The sequence below is a fragment of the Chelonus insularis genome, unplaced genomic scaffold (genome assembly GCF_013357705.1).
Source record: "Chelonus insularis isolate UGA/USDA-ARS -01 unplaced genomic scaffold, ASM1335770v1 contig_398_pilon, whole genome shotgun sequence".
Classification (NCBI taxonomy): domain Eukaryota; kingdom Metazoa; phylum Arthropoda; class Insecta; order Hymenoptera; family Braconidae; genus Chelonus; species Chelonus insularis.
In genome coordinates this window covers 78,884-97,255 of record NW_023276553.1, presented here as the reverse complement: position 1 = coordinate 97,255, position 18,372 = coordinate 78,884, and the positions used below count along the sequence as shown (strand labels likewise).

The following is an 18,372-nucleotide window of genomic DNA, read 5'->3' as shown; positions in this document are numbered from 1 at the left end:
AAGGTGCTTCTATACGTACCATGTCAAAACGCACACTTGTGAGAAAGACTTTTTAACATATTTGATCTTATTAATTAAATATCACATTTTTATTTCAACACCTGAATCATCATCTCCAACAATTAGCTGATGTTCTTCTGCTGATGTTGGTGGATCCTAACTATGAACTAGAAAAGAATGATGGAAAAATTAACAAAACTTCTCAATCATGTTTGAACAGCAGCTGTTAATCATCTCAATGGATATATATGCAGGCAAATAGTGACATATCGTCAGTCATAGAAGGCAGAAGATAAATGTTCGATAAAGCTCTTAGAGTGCATTTGAACTTAAGGCTCAGAAATATAGCCTCAGGTTTAGAAATGGTAAGTAATTGTGATTTAGTACCTACAACCATGGGTCAAGATCCTAATACATTGTTGTTTAAGACTCATCTATGAAGAGAGGACTCTTCTATCACGACCACGTTCGACGTTTATCAAGATGGGAATCTGCTATCAAGATGCTATGTTATTATAAACGTTAAATAGCTAATTATTTAAAGGTAGACATTTTCTTTTATTCTTTTAACTAATTAATTTAATCCATTAAAAATATTCTAACATGATTCAAGACATCCTGTTTGTTATTTTAATTATTTACTCATTCACAGCTGATAAATACCAAGTATTTTGGGTCTTAGAATATTTAATTGTTTATGAGAAAAAACCAGAGATTGTTGCATACAATTCAAGATAAACCCTCTTCAAGCTTGGATTAAGTCAAAGGTTTAAAAATGTAATTCTTGAAACAAATAATGAGCGAAAGATAATCATGACATTCAAATCAAACCTCAATATGATGTATCGTTGGAAAACAGAGAAGATTTACAAGTGTTTTTCTTGATAGGCAACCTTGAAGATGATGTCTCTAAAGGTCTTGGAATTTTTTATGTCGTATGAGGTAAGTTTTATAAGCATTTAGACAATTGTTTTTTGAAGAACATGCTTCAGACATCACTTGGAAATTCTAATGTCAAGATGAAGGAACTGAATTTCATTGAAAATTTCAGTACTTGTTTTCTTCTGGTTCTCATATCAACATATGACAGTGTATTTATTTCTATTTATTAATGTATTATGAGAAATGTATTGTTTTGCAAGTGACCTGGTTATTAAATATGTTAAAAAATTTTTCAAACTACATAATTCATGGAATTATTAGTTATTCTAACATGAACACCTTCTAAATATACAGAGCATGATTCAGAATATTACAGCTAAATAGTGAATTACGTCAGGTTTTATACCAGTTCCTTGAACTTCTTTACATATATAGAGCGGTCAGATACTGATATGGGCAACGACGTGAAAGCTCTCTAATCAACAAAACTGATATAATCATTTATCATTTTTACACTGGCTAAATATCGACAAATTATTCTTGAAATAAACGTGGTTTGTCATTAGAGACTGTGAAGGTTTACATTCACTTAACATAATAAGTGAAAAAAACATTATACTAAACTATTGAAATCAATTCGTGGAAATGAATTAATAAAAATATACATGATAAACATTTTATGATAATTCAAATGACATTGATAACAAAAAAATTTTGAATATCATATTTTACTCTAAAATATGATTTTTCAAACTCTTTCTAAGTTGGTGTGTTTCCAAGGTAGTCAATACCTTTTTTTAATAAATGAATATTTAATTAATAAATAAAAAATATTAATGGAATTATTAACTTCCTTATAAGGCAGTTATTTTAGTAGGGTTGATTCTAAAAATTCAAAATTTCTTCATTTCTTTACGTTTTGAGATATTTATGACAAAATGACGAATTTTAATAATTGGGAACAACAAAATGCACCCAAACCCATTTTTACCGTAAAAAAATGTTACTTTACAATAAAACAAGACTTTTTTTATTATTAAACAAGTAGATATTCTAAAATATTTGTTTAGAGTTAAAAACAAAATCTTCTATGGGTTAAAATATCATTTTGGAATGATTAAAAATCTCTTCTATCAACGTAGCAATTTAAATTCATATTTTAAAAATACAAACAATTATTTTTTTTAAAATTTCATTCCATTAGTTAATTTTATTGGCATAAGAAAGGATAATCTAATAAATTCAGGGTAATTCATTTAGATATGCTAAATACGATGAGGAAGAAATATCCATTTCTACAGCATACTCCACTTTATCCTAAATTATCAGTGAGATGTAGGAAACACAGACCTCCTGGCGCATTCATGATTCCACTGATAAGCTAATTGTCACGACTGGTAATTTTATAAATTTATCGTGCACTCACGACCCGGTTTTTCTTCGTGATGATTATTTTTTTGTTAATCGCATGCGATATATCTAAAATAAATTCGAAAAAATGAACATCAACATTGAAAGTGATTTTTGGACCCAGCTAAATTCTTTTGCGATGTTTCATGCGCTTATTCTCACTCCTGGTGTGACTTTTAGCAGTTAAGCAATGAATTTAGATACTTTATTGCTTAGATACATTAAGCATATTGAATCATAAATATTTAAAAAATATAGATTCAGATTTAACACAACACATCAAGGCTAATTTTTTTTTTCATTTGGTTTCGTTGACTCTACTTAAAATCTCCAACAAAACTGTCAGCTTCTTATTTATCTGCTTCAAAAAAATAAACAAATAAAACCGTTGATTTTTTTTCCTTTTTCTATGATAAAAAACCAATGACAATAAGTGACTTAATCTATAAAAGAAGAAGTTACTAACTGATTCTTGTGTCAAGCAGCTGTCAGAATGGATTTATTTAGAATAAAACTCACCAAATGACTAGAAAAGTAAATCTAAATATTTTTTGTTGTGTATTATTATGATTATTTATGGATCTGCATAGGTTTTAAAACTTTCTATTCATTGCATTGAGCAAGAATAAAGCATTTTTGAACACATGTTACTTCATGTGCGTAAGCCACAGCTCCAAATACATAACTGAAGAATGATTTAGCAATTTTTAAAGCCTCTATTCCTGTTGGAATTCATTTCCAACATAAAGAGAAATTATTTATACTTATAAGTAGAGACTATTTTATGGAGATTAAAAAGCAAAACTATTTTCACCTGACATACAACTAAGACTTTATCTTGTTCTTCGACAAGAAGGTGTAACATACGAGAATATCTTATTTGTCTTGGAGACCCCCGGCATCAAAAAACGAATTCAGAGGACCGTTAACATTCCACATTTAGACAAGAAAATCCAATAGTATACGAATTAATCTTTGGGATGCATGTTTGCAACATAATAAACCTAACTCCCCAACATTTGATGATAAAGATCAGCTGTAGAGTTTCCAACTGTTGAGAATCTATCAAGGTGGACGACTTTGGTGGACGTTAAACAGGGAATTAAAGGAGAAAAATCACTGCTAAGTAGACTATGGCTTGTTATTCTTACGCTAAAAGGTAAAAAAGAAATTAATGGAAAAGAATAACTTATGTGAGAATTAATTTGCATTTAATGGTTGAACATGTCAACGAGTCTTAAAGAGTTTATGTATATTCGCATTCAGAAATTGAAAGAAGATCGAATTACTTGGACGATAACTCGGTAGCGAGAGGCGTAAACTCGGATATAAAACTTGTAGAAGGGAGACCCGATTTCCGAAGGTCGTTCAATGCCACTCAGCTTCAAGAGAACCCTTCTCCATATGCTTCGACACTTTCGTCTTACAATCGCCTTCTTCCGTTTTTTTTTTTATTAACATTTTTCACCTTCTGCGGTTTTCAATACGTATTGATAGAATATATTGCGGTTACTATTATTTCGATTTACATTTCATTTTCATGGGATTACTAATAAAATTACTCTTCTCATCATAATTTCCTTTTTGTTCTTTCAGATTCATTGTTCCATCAACTATACCTCGTCCTACATTATTATCTTTGTTGTGAAATTCACTTACATAAATACTTCATAGTTTTATTATTACAATCTTTGATGTGTAATTAAATTTTTTATTTTATCAGTCATTAAATAGATTTATTGTAAATAAACCAATCAAACTGATTGGTAACTAGGACAAAATTGTCTTTGATGTCTTGAGAAAATGGCCAAGTTAAGAAATTTTTATGAAATTTTATCATTTGTTAAGATGTTCTGCTTTTTATTATTAGTCAAGATATTTTCTTTTAAAATTTTTTTTTAAAACTCGTAATCTCGAGACAAAAAAGAGAAAAATAGAGCACAGCCGATTAGAATTAGTTCTGTCATTATTTATGTAATCCCCAGTTGATTATCTAATAGTTATTCCTATAGAAATAGGAAATGGAAATTTTTATTAATAAATTATTAAATGAATTAAGATTTTTATGCAGAATAATATTTAATGATTTGGATATAATTATAAACATGAACATTGATTCAACTAAAACCGAAATAAAAAATTATATCTCCTCTTGGCAACAGCCATACTCCAACTCCAATATCATTTTCGAGAAAAGAGTTTGATTTTATTAATAAATTTATTTATTAAAAGGAAATTATCATTTTCAGTAATTAAATATTTATTTCGCCATATTTAAGTATGGCATTTGTTAAATTTATCATCATTTTGAACCAAATAAATTTTTAAGCAAATTTCGTTCAATCTATTAAGAAATATTTTTGCGAATTTTTCACATTTTTTGTATAGCAAAAATTTTTTCTCCGTATAAATGTTATTGGATGAATTATTGCGACAAAATCGAGTATAATTAGTATAAAAATGAAAAAACGAGAGTGACCAAATTCCTGTGGTGTTTCTTCTTCCCGGCAGGGTCATCTAGTCCGGCTCGTAAAAAGAAAGGCTATAAAGGCATAAAAGTAGAAACCTCGTCGATGTTAGTAAGGAAGAGAGTCGAAAAAAGAGGAGTGAATTAACCGAAGAAAGGTAGTAGTAGCGAAATTCCAAAGTCTTGATGGAAGAAGTTTTTAAGGGATGAGAGAGAATATAGCCAAGTCGTTGTCCTGATATCTCCGGTTCCACTTCTTTTTGCTGTTTCTCGTCTTCGTCCTTGTCGAGGTCTTCCACCCACCACGTCAACGGCCCAAATATATGACGCAAGCCATATAGGTGCGGTAAGATAAACTTACAAGTTAAATATCATTATTTTTCTTATCTCCCGAAATATTAAAACCAATTTTGAAGTATTATTCCAACTGATTAACTCTAAAGGAAAAAATTATTATTCAATCTAAAATCTGGCTTCGATATTTCTCATTGACATTTATAGTAAAATGGATTTTAAAATTTATTACTGTGTTATTTGCAAACAAGTGTCAAAAAATATTCGAGTGTTATTTGTTAACTATTTTATGGTTTCGTGAAAAAAATTAGTATCAAAACATGAGGTCATTGACTGCTAAAGTCAATGAATCCAAACTCAATTTTTATGTGTGTGTGTATATAAAAGGTTGTATTTTTCAGCTATTCGGATCCACCCAAACCGAATTCCTTTTAAAGAATTAGCAGAAATAGCTTTTTCTTGTACAACAACAGCTGCTTTTAACCAAATAAAATCAATCTAATTAAAACTTGAGTTTATGCAAATTAGAATAATCCAAATATTTATGCAAATATCCTCATAAAAATTTCTATTAACTTCTGGTCATCACAAAATACCGAGACAATGAGGAAGTATATAATAATATTAAACTTGATTATTTTTTATAAACAAAGTTATATTAAAATGACATTATTATCATTATAACACATCATTTGCTAGAAGAAAACGTTCAATAAATTCAACATTATATATACCTCCATTGCAAATTGTAATTATGTGAAAATGACAACTGGTCTGCCGTCAGGATAATCCGTGTCCGGGATAAATGTGAAAGCTTATGAGAATTTAAATAATAAAACTCATCTTTATCGATTGGATTATTACGCATTTCGATAAAAAAGCATTGAAAATGTTTCTTTTATGTGAAAAGATGATTAATTAAATAAACAAAAATAATCCTTGCCAAAGGTAAATAACATATGTCACAGTGATATTAATGGTGAATAATAGTGGACAAAGGAACAACATATAGACTAGTAGCAAGGATAGATGACAAGGATTTAATCGCGCGATTATCCGATCATTCTTAATAACATACGTACTATACAACCGGACATGCACTTCATAAATCGATAGACACGTGACATACAACAAGTGGCTGTAGCATATTATAAATTCATGTAGGCTGATAGCTATAGTATAAATTGCGGGGGTGGAATAATACTTTATGACTTAAGAAGCAATAAATGGATACAAAAAATACACAATCCAAGAATTCACAAGGTAGTCTAATATCTTTAAAGCTTCTTTATGTTCATTTTGCTTGGATTTTAGCATGCAGATGCAGATTTATTGGCGTCAGATATTTTTTAGTCCTTCATGACCATCATGAGCTTCATAGTGGGATGCACGTAGTAGATCCAATGTGATGAAAAACAAAATCAGGTAAGATTATTAATATTTTTTTTAGCTCAATCTAATTTAAATACATTCTTGCAATTAATTTTATCGAATGTCATGCAAACCTCTAATTTTGATCAATAATGACAGTAATAAGAACCGATTAAATAAAAGTATTATTGTGAAGTGAAGACATCTACGATTGAAAGTAGGTCATAACAAGTTGAAGGTTTAAAAGAGATAAAACAGATTTGATGGTTTAAATTGAAACATTCTACACGCTGCTCTACTATTTCTGATCATATTGAAAATCCACACGTTCGATTGTGTTACAACCTTGCTGAAATATCCTTTTTCTTTGTTTTCACCCCTTCACAAAAACTATTACAATGGAAGTCTGAAGGTCACTATGCAGAACATTTGTTGAAGAAAAACTAGTAGACCTTGAATGTTGATTCTCGTCAAAAGGAAATGAAATGCTTTATACCCTCAGGATATCGACTAGAATCTGGAATATGTCGGAAGTATACTGCAATCAGGATTGCTTATAATACTGACAGGAAATCTCGACAAGCATAAAGCTGACGGGAATTTAATGGCACCAAAGAAACGAATACCAGCACCTCATAATATCAAATAAAACTGCAGACAGGATCCAATTACTGATCACCTCTGACGTACATACAAGTAAATTGTTAGTTTTTTCCCTGAATGATGTTGTAGTATTGGCTAAAATGAACAAAGCGTCTCAATGTTGTCGAGCCGGAAAAATATAATGCAGAGAAAAAAAGAGGGTTCAGCAGAGAAAGAGACCTTCGACGAGTTAAAGTCCCGTGACTACGAGCACGTTAATCCATGTCGTGATCTCTCGACGAATGTGAGAAGAATAAAAATCACGAGCCTGACTTGAAATTCTCTTGATCACTGAGATTGATAATATTCCATCAAATATGCCATATAACTCTGACGAGTTAATTGACAGAAAGTGTCTAGGGTGCTATACTCGACCTTTCTTTTTATTAATAAATAGCAATCACAGTATCATACTTCCAAGTTTAATTATTTACTCAGTCTCATTTTGGCAGTAGGAGTGAAAATTATAATTCATTTTTATTTACCAGAGGAAATATCTTGTTGAAATGCCGGATATCAAATTGGCCATATACTTGATTAGCTTTACTAGACCCAGAGCATAGGGTCCATAATAGCTAAACATGAATTGATGATTGAGGAATGCGCACTGGAGACTTCAAGATGATGCTTGTTATATCAAACAGCTTATTAATGAAAGCTATATCCTGATTTAAAATTATCTAATATATTAACTTCTATAAAGATCAACTTATATTTTATGGAGCATCAGAAATCAACATTTAAATCAGCAAGTTGATAAATCAAGAAGTCAATTGGTAGAATAGACATTTAGCTTTTATTTTTTATGGAAATGAATCTACCATCATAAATGATACTTTCTGTACCAAAGCACAGATTTTATAAACCGAATTACAACTTCTTTATGATAATTATTGAAATATATTCCCCTTAATTTTTAGAAGCAAATTACAAGCTATAAGATTGAACGATCAAAATTAAGTCATTGGGTTTCCATTTCGTGTTATATCATTTCCATTTAAACTGATCATTTAATTATCAATAATTTTAAATTATCATACAGTAGTTATATGGATAGTTTGGATACGCTCTTTTCATGAGTATCCATCAGCTGCATCAACTAAAGTACAGGTTTATGGTCAATCAGCTATAACGTTCTAGAGCTAAGGATGCTTCGTATAATCATATGTATGTACAATACAATTTTAATGCAATTCCGTGTTGCAAAAATATAATTAATCCATGCATATACGTGCTCTCAATTCATCCTAAGAGGATTTGATGTAGTCCACAATTAACATCAAATTAACCTGAAAAAGCTCAGCATTTTGTAATTGGTTTTGGTTGTTGGAATTTGATCATCAGACTCACTTGCATTCATTCAAAAAAAAGATTATGATTTAAATTTGAAGCATCAATTCTTCTAGATATTTATCATATGAGTATGTTTATTGAATCATAAATTAAAAATTGGATGATAAATGCATCAATTATCTTGAATATGGTATTTGTAGTTGTCAATCATTCAATCAATTCATCAATACCTATTGAAACATTCATTGAAATTCCACACCAACAAGCCATCAAGTATATCATTAATAAAATAAAATCTTGAATAACTCCTACCGATGAAGTTATCATAGAATAAGTTATCTTAATAGTCTCCCCAGACATCTTTATAGCTGTTTTTTTGTCTCGTACTTGAATTCACGAGACTCCAGTGTTGTTTTATCTCTCTAATCCCGTTACACGAACCCCAGCATTCTCTCAACGGAAGTATTGTCGTCCATTTAAAGGCCCAACATAAATTACTAACATCCTCTAAATATATTCAACTTCAATGTGTATCAATTTCAGTAATATCCCTCATCAAACAATTAACGGTACAGAGTATTTCCGGTAGTAAAAACATGCCCATATCTGTACATAAGCTGAATAAATGTTGTTATCTTCATTGAAGTAATGCAATCAAGGTTTGCAGAGCAGAGAAAAAGTTAAGAGTCTTGAACATAAACATTAGCTAATGTTAACTACTCTAGCTTCCAATGAATATTAAAATTCGAATGCCCCACGCATGTAAGATAAAGAGTCAACGATAACTAATTCGAAGTAATCTAATAGAAATGGTTAAATGATAATTCAAGTAAAATATATAAAGATATGCATTTAAAAATTCAAAGGGAAGTATTTTGTTGTAAGAAAAGTAAACGACATTGAATAATGAATAGCACAAGGTAGAGAGATCGTTGTCCGGAAAATCGCAAGGTGTAAGACAACCAAAGATGTGTATAAACTTATAGAAAGAGACGAAATGTGTTATACCCACGCTTTATACTCTTGGTTATGTGGCATTCAACTTGGAGGAACTCGAATATTCCTACAGCTAGCGACGAGTTAGGCTGTAAGTGAAGAACATATGTGTCTGACTATACGTGGATACGTATCTATAATTTATGTAGGTATGTATAACATCGTCGTCTAGATATAAGATACTTATCTCTAATTGCAAAGATCTAAACCACACCTCTAGTTAAAAAGATTTCAAGAGTTTTTTGAATAAATTTCTTATGAAAATGGTAATTGATTCTAGACCTAGGACAAGGCCAATAAACGTGTTCCACTAAACGACTAATCGCTACAAAGATAAATAAACAAAATTATTCAAGTTTTTCTCTGAAAGCTTTTTCATTATAATAAGCAAAAAGTATGAAAACTTAAGATGCTTATTTATTGACTATTCAAAATCTAAAATATCATTCTCTGTAATCGTTATAGTTTTGTTTATAAAAAATAATCTGAACTGGAGGATGGTTTTATTGAACAAACCTATCAACTAGATATTAGTTTATCGTGGGTATTATGATTATTATGCCGTCTGATTAAATAAAAGAATTTGCGAAATTTATTTATCTTTATTCGTTAACAGGATCAGAGATGCATTTTTATTGTATTGTAATCTATAAATTATTAATTAGTTTCTAATTCATGGTTATTGCAATATCCAATTTAATTTTTTCTTCAGTTTGTGACATTTGTGTTGAGGAAAAAAAAATATATAAATGAATTATATTATGATAATTGTGAAATAAATTTAATTATAATTGTCCAATAGATATCTTGAAAATAGATAAAAAGTTTTAATTCATATTTTATTTATCTTAATGCCAATTTTATTCCATTTTTAATTTTTGTTTGATGTTTGGGACATAAATAAAAATATTGAGTTGTTTTTTAAGATTCTAAAGTAGTTGATTTAACATTTTGTCGATGAGTTCGCACATATAGTTCTACATCACTACGTGATCTCAGTAAAAATCATAGGATTCTTCAGTAAAATTTCACGAAATTTTTTTTCAATAAAATCTTTTTTCGAGATTGCTTAAAAAATAATGATTTGATTTTTTAAAATTATCTGCCGTATGTAAAGTAAACCTTTACGATTCAACATTAAAAGTAAAAAAAAAAATAAATCATGTTTTTCTGCAGACATTTTTTAAGTGCTAGAATTACCTTAATCCAATGTTTACTGGTGTCGATTTAATTTTTGAATTAAACTCCCATGACCTGGGCAAAAGTAATTGATTGCTTCATGGATATTTTAATTATTTTTACTAATATGAATGTGTTGACAAGAAAATATTTTACACCAAGGTCAGTTATAGCATATTTAATGAACAGACCTAATAAAAAATCTTTTTTATTAGAATATTTATAAATTTATCACAAAAAAACAATCATTAATCTTAATTAGATAAATAAATAAAAAATGACAAATATTTAAAATAAATGAGTTCGAGTAATTGTTCACTTGTAAACACATTCTGTAATATTATTTTCAGTTAAATTATGTAATATGTAATGATAAAATCATGGTTCTTGATAAAATATACTCTCTTGTCAAAATGAAATTATTATTTCTACAATTTTCTGGAGCATATAATAATAAACTGCATCCTGATCTAAATCAATCAATCAACTAGAGTAATTTACATCCATCAAGAAAATAATAGACACATGAAATGTAAATGCAATAAAATAAAAAATAAAAAAATTGAACAATTATAATTATTTCAATGGAGTAAAAGTTGCACTTTGTAGACTGTCACCAATCGATAATGATACAATAAATAGCTCGATATTATTCCTGTCGCCTAATTTATTCTAAAGTATAGTCTATAAATAATTAATGCGTATATTGTGTATATATTGATATGAATAGAAACATATCTACTTAGATTTTATGACATATATTCCATGCAGTTATCACATGAAACTAATAAGCAAATATGTAAGTACATTTTTTTTATAATTAAAATAAAATTTCGTTGCATGTTATAATATTTTTCATTAATAAATATGACCTCAAAATAATATTATTCAACTATTCTTTGCGTCAATAAAATTTGAATCAATCGATCACTTTCTCAACTGATAGTATCGAAGGTTACTTCACCCAAGGTTGTATATTATGTGATAGTGATATTTTTTATTGTTCCTTGTTTTTTTTTCCTTTTTATTAAAATTAATTAAACTAGTCCTTTTTTATGAATTACATTTAACATTTATTCAACAACAGCAAAAAAGAAACTGTGAAAGACAAATTCATTGGACTATTAATTGTTTAGAGGAAATGACAAGTAGTTAAACTTTGATAATAATGAAGTAAGAATTTTTTGCTGGAGAATAAATTGACTGGATATCAATAAAAGACATTTAACTGTTATAAGACGAGAGGAAAAGCTTGAAAAAATTTTAAAATCAGCTGTAGGTAAATTTTATGAGTATTTAATTATCAAAAATGAACGATTAAAGTTCCAAAGTAATAACAATTTGTTTCTTTATTCCTACTTAAGTAAGAAAGTCATTAAGATGTTTATAATTTCTACCCTGGTGGCTATCAAGAACATTGTAAGTATTGCAAGTTACTGTATAGATAACGCGAATATCCTTGACTCCAGTGACACACGCGTTCGCGTAGGTGCGTTCTCTCTATTCGTGTGGGTCTCTTTTACTGATCTCGATCAAACTCACGAGTAATCATAAGAAATGACCGAGTGACAGGCCTGTATCTCTAATGCACTCTCACATATATCCACATACGAATGATTGTGTACATATACTCCCTTACATTGATCCAACACGTGTGCCCAGATTTTACGAGAAAGCGCAATGGGCGTTCGGCATCAACAGACACCAAGCGAAACAGAAACATTGCCCGGCTCAAGTCTTACAAAACAATACCTCTGGATTGTAAAGAATGTAAATTATTTAATATTATACTAGTAAGTGTACTACATAGCAAATACCTATTTTTCATTGCTCGACTAAATTGATTGAAATGTTCCTATAAATAAATCAATAAACAAAATAGTTATTGATTGGACATTTTTAGTAGGCTCTTTAAATAAAAGCTAATTGGTAATACATAATAGGATTAGGTGATTTTCTATAATTTAATAAGTACTCTCATATTTATATGAATAAAAATGCTGGAAATCCGGAGGATTAATGCAATCATATAAAATTTTGTAATTTTTAATTCCTCGATTATGTCGTTAAACATAAATGAGTCGCTGATATGCAGGTCTAAAAATATCATTGTTTGAATTAGTGCTATTATTATCACTGCAAATAATTTATATCCACTGGTTCATTTTATTAAATTTATTTTAATAATAATTCGAGTGTATAGATTGCTAAAAAAATGTTCTGAATTCAAGTAGCTGATAGTAGGAAAATAAAATCATTACAGATGAACGGTAATTAAAAGCAAGTGGATTGCTAATCTAACTGCTTTATTCAATAATTGTATTAGCACTGACAATCAGTGAATTTCTACTGATTCATTTGAACAAGTACATTTCGCGAATTTCTTTGTTTTTTTTTTGTTAATTTTGCAACAATCACCTTAGCCTGTTGTTATATCACATAAATTATCATACCATGGTTATCATGCCCATACTTATGTTCCACAGTGATACCAAAAAAGAGTATCTTTGCTGACAAAAATAGAATAAAGGTTAAAAAAAAAAAAAATAAGTTTAAGTACTCTGAGACAATTTTTCGTAATCCGTTATAAAGAGGTTTGCTAATAAAAAGGCCAACACATAGCGGCTTTTAAATTCCTGAAAGGTTTTAACCGCTATTTATAACAGCAATAAGAAATTCGGAAAGAGGAGCATTTAAAAATTTCTCCGGGCAACCCGGGTGTCGATTAAATCATCGATTATATTGCGCAACTTGATGGCAACTACGTCACAGTGGAGGTGAGCAAAGAAGATAACCTTACGAAAGGTAAAGGATAACTCACCAGCAGGACAAGTATCGTGCTCGTTGCGGTGCGCTCGTACGATAATCTCCACGCCATCTCTTTCTCGCGACGCTCCGGGGAGTGATGCCTTCTCCTACGCTACCAGGACATCCTTAGGCGCGGCGTGACATGAGCGATGGCCTCCCTTTTTTTCTTTCACTTTTCACAATTATCACTACTTATAACTTCAAATCTATTATATGCGTTTTCCTTTCTTGTTTATTCAATTGCTTTATTTTATTAACGTTTCATGGAAATGAATATTTTCAGATGGAATTTGGTCCAATTATAATGAGACTAGATGTTATCAATCTTTGATAATTATTTCCTTGGCTGCCTTTCGAATCCTTGTGATGCCTCAGTCCTTAGACTGATGTGACGGTCCTAACCGTGGCACAGGGCTCGGGCAACTGACAGCGGGTCACAGTCACCACGGCCGACGGCGCCGCCATGCCGCTCACAGCTGATCCAGAGGCGCTTACCGCTCGCAGCTTCATCTACCCTCTCTCTAATACTATCTCGCGATATGCTACACCGTTGTAGAGAAGGAGACTACTTTGAATCATCAGGGATAAAATCATTATTATCATGACATGAACTACTTTGAGGTCTATATCATTTATGGACTCATTCGGATAACTACGGTGGTGTGATTCATTTGGGAATTTTTCATTTGTTTATTAACTTTCAAGGTCATTATCTAGTTGAGATTCAGTTTTAAAATGAAACAATCTTTTCTTCTTTTAATTTTGATTGCGAAATTAAATTCCTGATTTTTAGTCCATGACAGACGAATTTAATGTTGAAAGAAAAATTAATTTATTTTGTGTAAAAGTTAGGTTAGATAAATGTCAAAGAGATGATTAGAAATTAAAATAATCAATGAAATTAATCAAATTATTCTCGGATGTATGTAGAAAAAAAAACATTAATTTTAACCTACAAGATGTTTATTATGAAAAAGGAGACATTTTTAGTGGAAAATAACCTAAAAAATGATGTTGGTGAGAAGCAGTTTGTTGTGATGAGATAAGAAGTTGATTGAAATAATGAAAAAAATATTTTCAGTATAAATGAAGTTATTATCTCACTTGAATAATTATATTTAAACAATTACCTTGATGATGAACACGCAGTATGCACATGATGCAAGATGTCAATCGAATCATGAAAGGTGTTATTCACGTCATGGGAATTGATCGCGTTACGGATGATGAAGCTTTGGAAATTTGAAGCAATTTTTGAAATCATAGTTATGAAACATCACAGACCAATGGAAAGACTTTCTTAGATATGATCATGCATAGATAATGAAGCAAATCAAGATAACCTGATCATGAAATTATAATAAACAAGTGTGATTGGAAACAAAAAAAAAATTGTCAACCATAATTATTCAATTATTCTTCAAACAAACAGACGTTAAAACTTTCACAACATCCGTATCCCGAAGTATAAGAATGTTTTAACGACGCCCTGGCATGTAATTACAAGCAAAGCACTCGCCGAGGACGTGGATCACACGATGCGTCAATGATTTTTACTCAAATGCACCATCCAGTCGGAGCACATTGTATGCGGGTGACCCTGCCAACATTATATGCCTCGTAGGGAACACCAGTAATGGTGAATTTTACCTTTATCTGCATTTCTCAGATGCTTGTTTTCCCATGTTGTCGAGGTCCATGTATTTGACCGTATTGCCAAGAATTCCGGACATGGTAAACGCTATATAACCATACGAGGTCAATGGTCATCTAGGAATATTTGTTCACATTGTTCTCGAAAAGGAGGAATCATCACCATTGTTGAGGTTAAAAATGTCCTTCCACAAAAATTGGATTTCTACCATGGCATATTCATCTAAACAATTGCTATAAAATTTCTACCATCAATTATTGATCAAATTGATCACTCTCCAACTGGTACGTTCACTCAATTTGCCTAGAGTTCATTGTAATTAAATACCATTAGCTATTTATCTGTAAAAGGTATAATATTTTACTGTTTCAGAATTTATTATTTGAATGTAAATAGTTCACTTCATCAATCAATAGAATGTGTTCTCCTGGAAAATGAAGAAAGGTAAATAATAAATTATCCACGATTTTTTGTAATGTTATATATACACATTAACAAAAAAAAAATCATAAATAAATAATTTATGTGTAAATATTTGAAACTAGATACGTGCAAAATTTATCAGATATAAATGTTGTACAAGTTTCTTTAACGATACTTGACAATCAGACTTTCATTAAGATAAAATTTAGTTCAATAATGAATTCAAAAAATGAACTTATTACGAATTTATTAATAATGAAAGTTCATATTACCGTAAGTTTAATGGTACTTATATAAAGATTTCGATTTATGGTAAATTGGGAATTCCATAAATTCGATTATTTTACATAATACATGCTTATTAATTGTGCTCTTTATGTCATCCGACTCAGCTTCGATTCAACAACATGGAAATATTCATGAAGAAATATAGTCATTTCGTTTTCTGTTGTAGAGGTCAGTATCTTACTTATCATAAAACATACATAATAACCAGATGAAATGTATAAAATACCAATCTTTTTTTTCTTTGACTCTTCGAAAAAAAAACACAAATGAATCAATGAATTAACACGTAATTTATATAATGATAATTTGATTCAAGTAGTGTTCTTCTATCACCAACAAGAAGACTGAAATATGTCAACTAATCTAAACTGGTCACTAACAGTTATTTTTTTAGGATTTGTTTACGAAATCTAATTTATCTAATTTTGCAGCAATCATCATTTTTAACTATCATCGAAAGTGTTTTGAGTACCAAATAAGTGTTATTTCTAGTGTAAATCATAAGTTGTAATACATAGTTGGAGAGATTTGTGATAAATAACAATCAATAGAAACTTTTTATCATCAATCAGACAGTATCAATAGCAGAGAATGAATTAAATATTTTTGCAAGGCTTAACGTATTCTTTCCAAAGCCGCCAATTATTGAAAATCACTCAATACTTACTTGATAATACCAGATAGGAGATAGTTGAGTGATTTTCAGCTACTTTATTACATTGCTTGCAATACTTATTGCGTAAAAATCATGACTCAAATCCAACCAATCTATTGATTTCTAAGAAAAGGAAATTAATTGGTAATCAGTTTGGTGTTATGATTATTTTCAACTTAAATGCATTATTTCATATCTCTTACACAATGTGTTGTTTGATTTCAATGAAGTCTCACTTTATTCTATCAAACCAATTAATTGAAGAATTTATCTATTCAAGAGCATTAATTTTATTTAGCTTCTGTATTACATTATTCTACATGTCAATGACGATCTTGTTGATTCATACTAAAATTAATAACCTAAATGTAAAATCGTCTGCTATTGCTTTTACTTTGTCTAGTTTTCTTTCGCATCCTTCTAGCTGATATTCTTTCAAATCTCTTAGCTTCCTCACGTTCCATAAACTCATCCATGCATCCAAGTCTTTTTTCCCTACAGTCCATAGGGATTCCACTTGCTGAACACTTGCAATAATGACAATAGGTATTGAAATCCTCAAATGGAGTACATTCTCGTTCATCTGCTCATTAAATGGCAGTTAATTAATTAAATTAAAATTATTGCAAGACAGAAAATTACACAATATATTTAATATAATGTTCTTACGTATTGGTCTTTTATAAATTCTAGAACATGTTACATGTTCACATAAACTACCATAGCCATGGGATTTACAGATGCATTCTCCACAACCATCCAAGTCTAAATGCTTCTTATTTGGCTCACAAATTGAATTTTCATCTGAAAATGGTTTTTAATATTGAAACCAAATTTTTTAATTACCATTTGTTGCAAAAAAGGTTTAAATATCATTTTTTAAATGTCTCTAAACGTAAAGAACTAATAAAATTACAAATTTCTATAACAACAACTTCCTAATGGGGTAAAAAACCATTTTGAAGTCTTGATATTCTGAATATTTATTTACTTACATTCAGCAGCTCTTCGACCACTATACCGTTCAGCACTAGTAACTGTAATAAGAGCTAATGTGGAAATATAAAAATGATTAAGTTAAGTAAATAAATAAATTTTTGTATGAAAATATAAATATTTTACCAGTTACAGCTAAGAAAAATATGATGGTAAACGAACGAATAGACATTGTGATGAAAGATCAAGAAGTATTTGCCGTTAGAATGCCCTATATACTCTTTCATGTACTTTGTTGTAGTGAGTTTGTCATTCACGACTGGCTCGACCGTGAAATAAGTTATGTCGAGAGTAAGAAGGCTGTTTGGCCAACTCGACAGCTATAGGTACTTGATTTACAGCTTAACTGTCGAGAGATTTTCCATTCTGCTGTTGACTTAACAAAATCTACACTTGTATTTTTATTTGAAATATAGGTAATGCAATTTTATTCAATTTCAATTGACAAAATATGTTGGAGGAATGAAATTTAAGTTGGGATAATTTATAGCACCAATACTTCATACAGTTAAATAAAAAGTTATTCACTTCATGGCTAAAAATGTGTTGAATTACCAATTTATTACTTACCGTCACAAATAAATAAGTATATTCGACGACAGTATGAAACTGCGAACGAGGTAATTATTTAAAGGTAATTATTTAGAATTGGGGCTCCAGTCAAAAATCGCTCCAAAAAATTTTTTATGCATTTGGGGTTGTTTCTGAGGGTACAAATAGTAAATTTAAGGCGGGGGAGACATATTATTTCCATTATTTCAGACATTACATGGTACAACTTACATATGATAAATCAATGAATTTCTTAAAAATCATTGATCGTACATTTCATAACGTAGCAAAAAGAGGCAAGGGGGGTGGAAGTGTTTATAATTTAGTTAACGCTTACTTGTCTTCCCCTCCATGCTCTTATTATATTAGAACTTTGATGTAAATAAACATATCAATTATTTTGTTTCGATTTCTCCGCGATATAAGCGATGAATTTTTTTGTTTACACTAATCCGACGATTA

At 30.0% G+C, this 18,372-nt stretch overlaps 2 protein-coding genes across 3 annotated transcripts in view; both read right to left on the bottom strand.

The window, feature by feature from the left end:
• Window positions 1-13,792, bottom strand: part of LOC118067951 (uncharacterized) — a 29,654-nt gene extending 15,862 nt beyond the window's left edge. Inside the window, exon 1 of the mRNA XM_035084984.1 lies at window positions 13,356-13,792. Coding sequence (XP_034940875.1) covers window positions 13,356-13,412 — 57 coding nt within the window. The 5' untranslated portion in view covers window positions 13,413-13,792. The remainder of the gene's footprint in view (window positions 1-13,355) is intronic.
• A 2,836-nt stretch (window positions 13,793-16,628) lies between these two features.
• LOC118067943 (uncharacterized) lies at window positions 16,629-17,644 on the bottom strand. Of its 2 annotated transcripts, none has more exons than XM_035084978.1 (4): window positions 17,485-17,644; window positions 17,358-17,411; window positions 17,032-17,166; window positions 16,629-16,945 (listed from the first exon to the last, which is right to left on the bottom strand). In XM_035084978.1, exons 1-4 carry the CDS (start codon window positions 17,528-17,530, stop codon window positions 16,725-16,727), a joined length of 456 nt encoding a protein of 151 aa, XP_034940869.1. In that variant the 5' UTR covers window positions 17,531-17,644; the 3' UTR covers window positions 16,629-16,724. The 2 variants fall into 2 exon arrangements, with proteins under 2 accessions (XP_034940869.1, XP_034940870.1); XM_035084979.1 differs by having other exon boundaries at window positions 17,358-17,399; window positions 17,485-17,643.
• Window positions 17,645-18,372: the final 728 nt, after the last annotated feature.

Coding starts and splice junctions, on each gene's coding strand:
- LOC118067943 (XM_035084978.1), bottom strand. CDS start 17,530: ATGTCTATTCGTTCGTTTACCATCATATTTTTCTTAGCTGTAACTG. Junction 17,412..17,484: donor ATTTTTCTTAGCTGTAACTG/GTAAAATATTTA, acceptor TTTCCACATTAG/CTCTTATTACAGTTACTAGT. Junction 17,167..17,357: donor TGGTCGAAGAGCTGCTGAAT/GTAAGTAAATAA, acceptor AACCATTTTCAG/ATGAAAATTCAATTTGTGAG.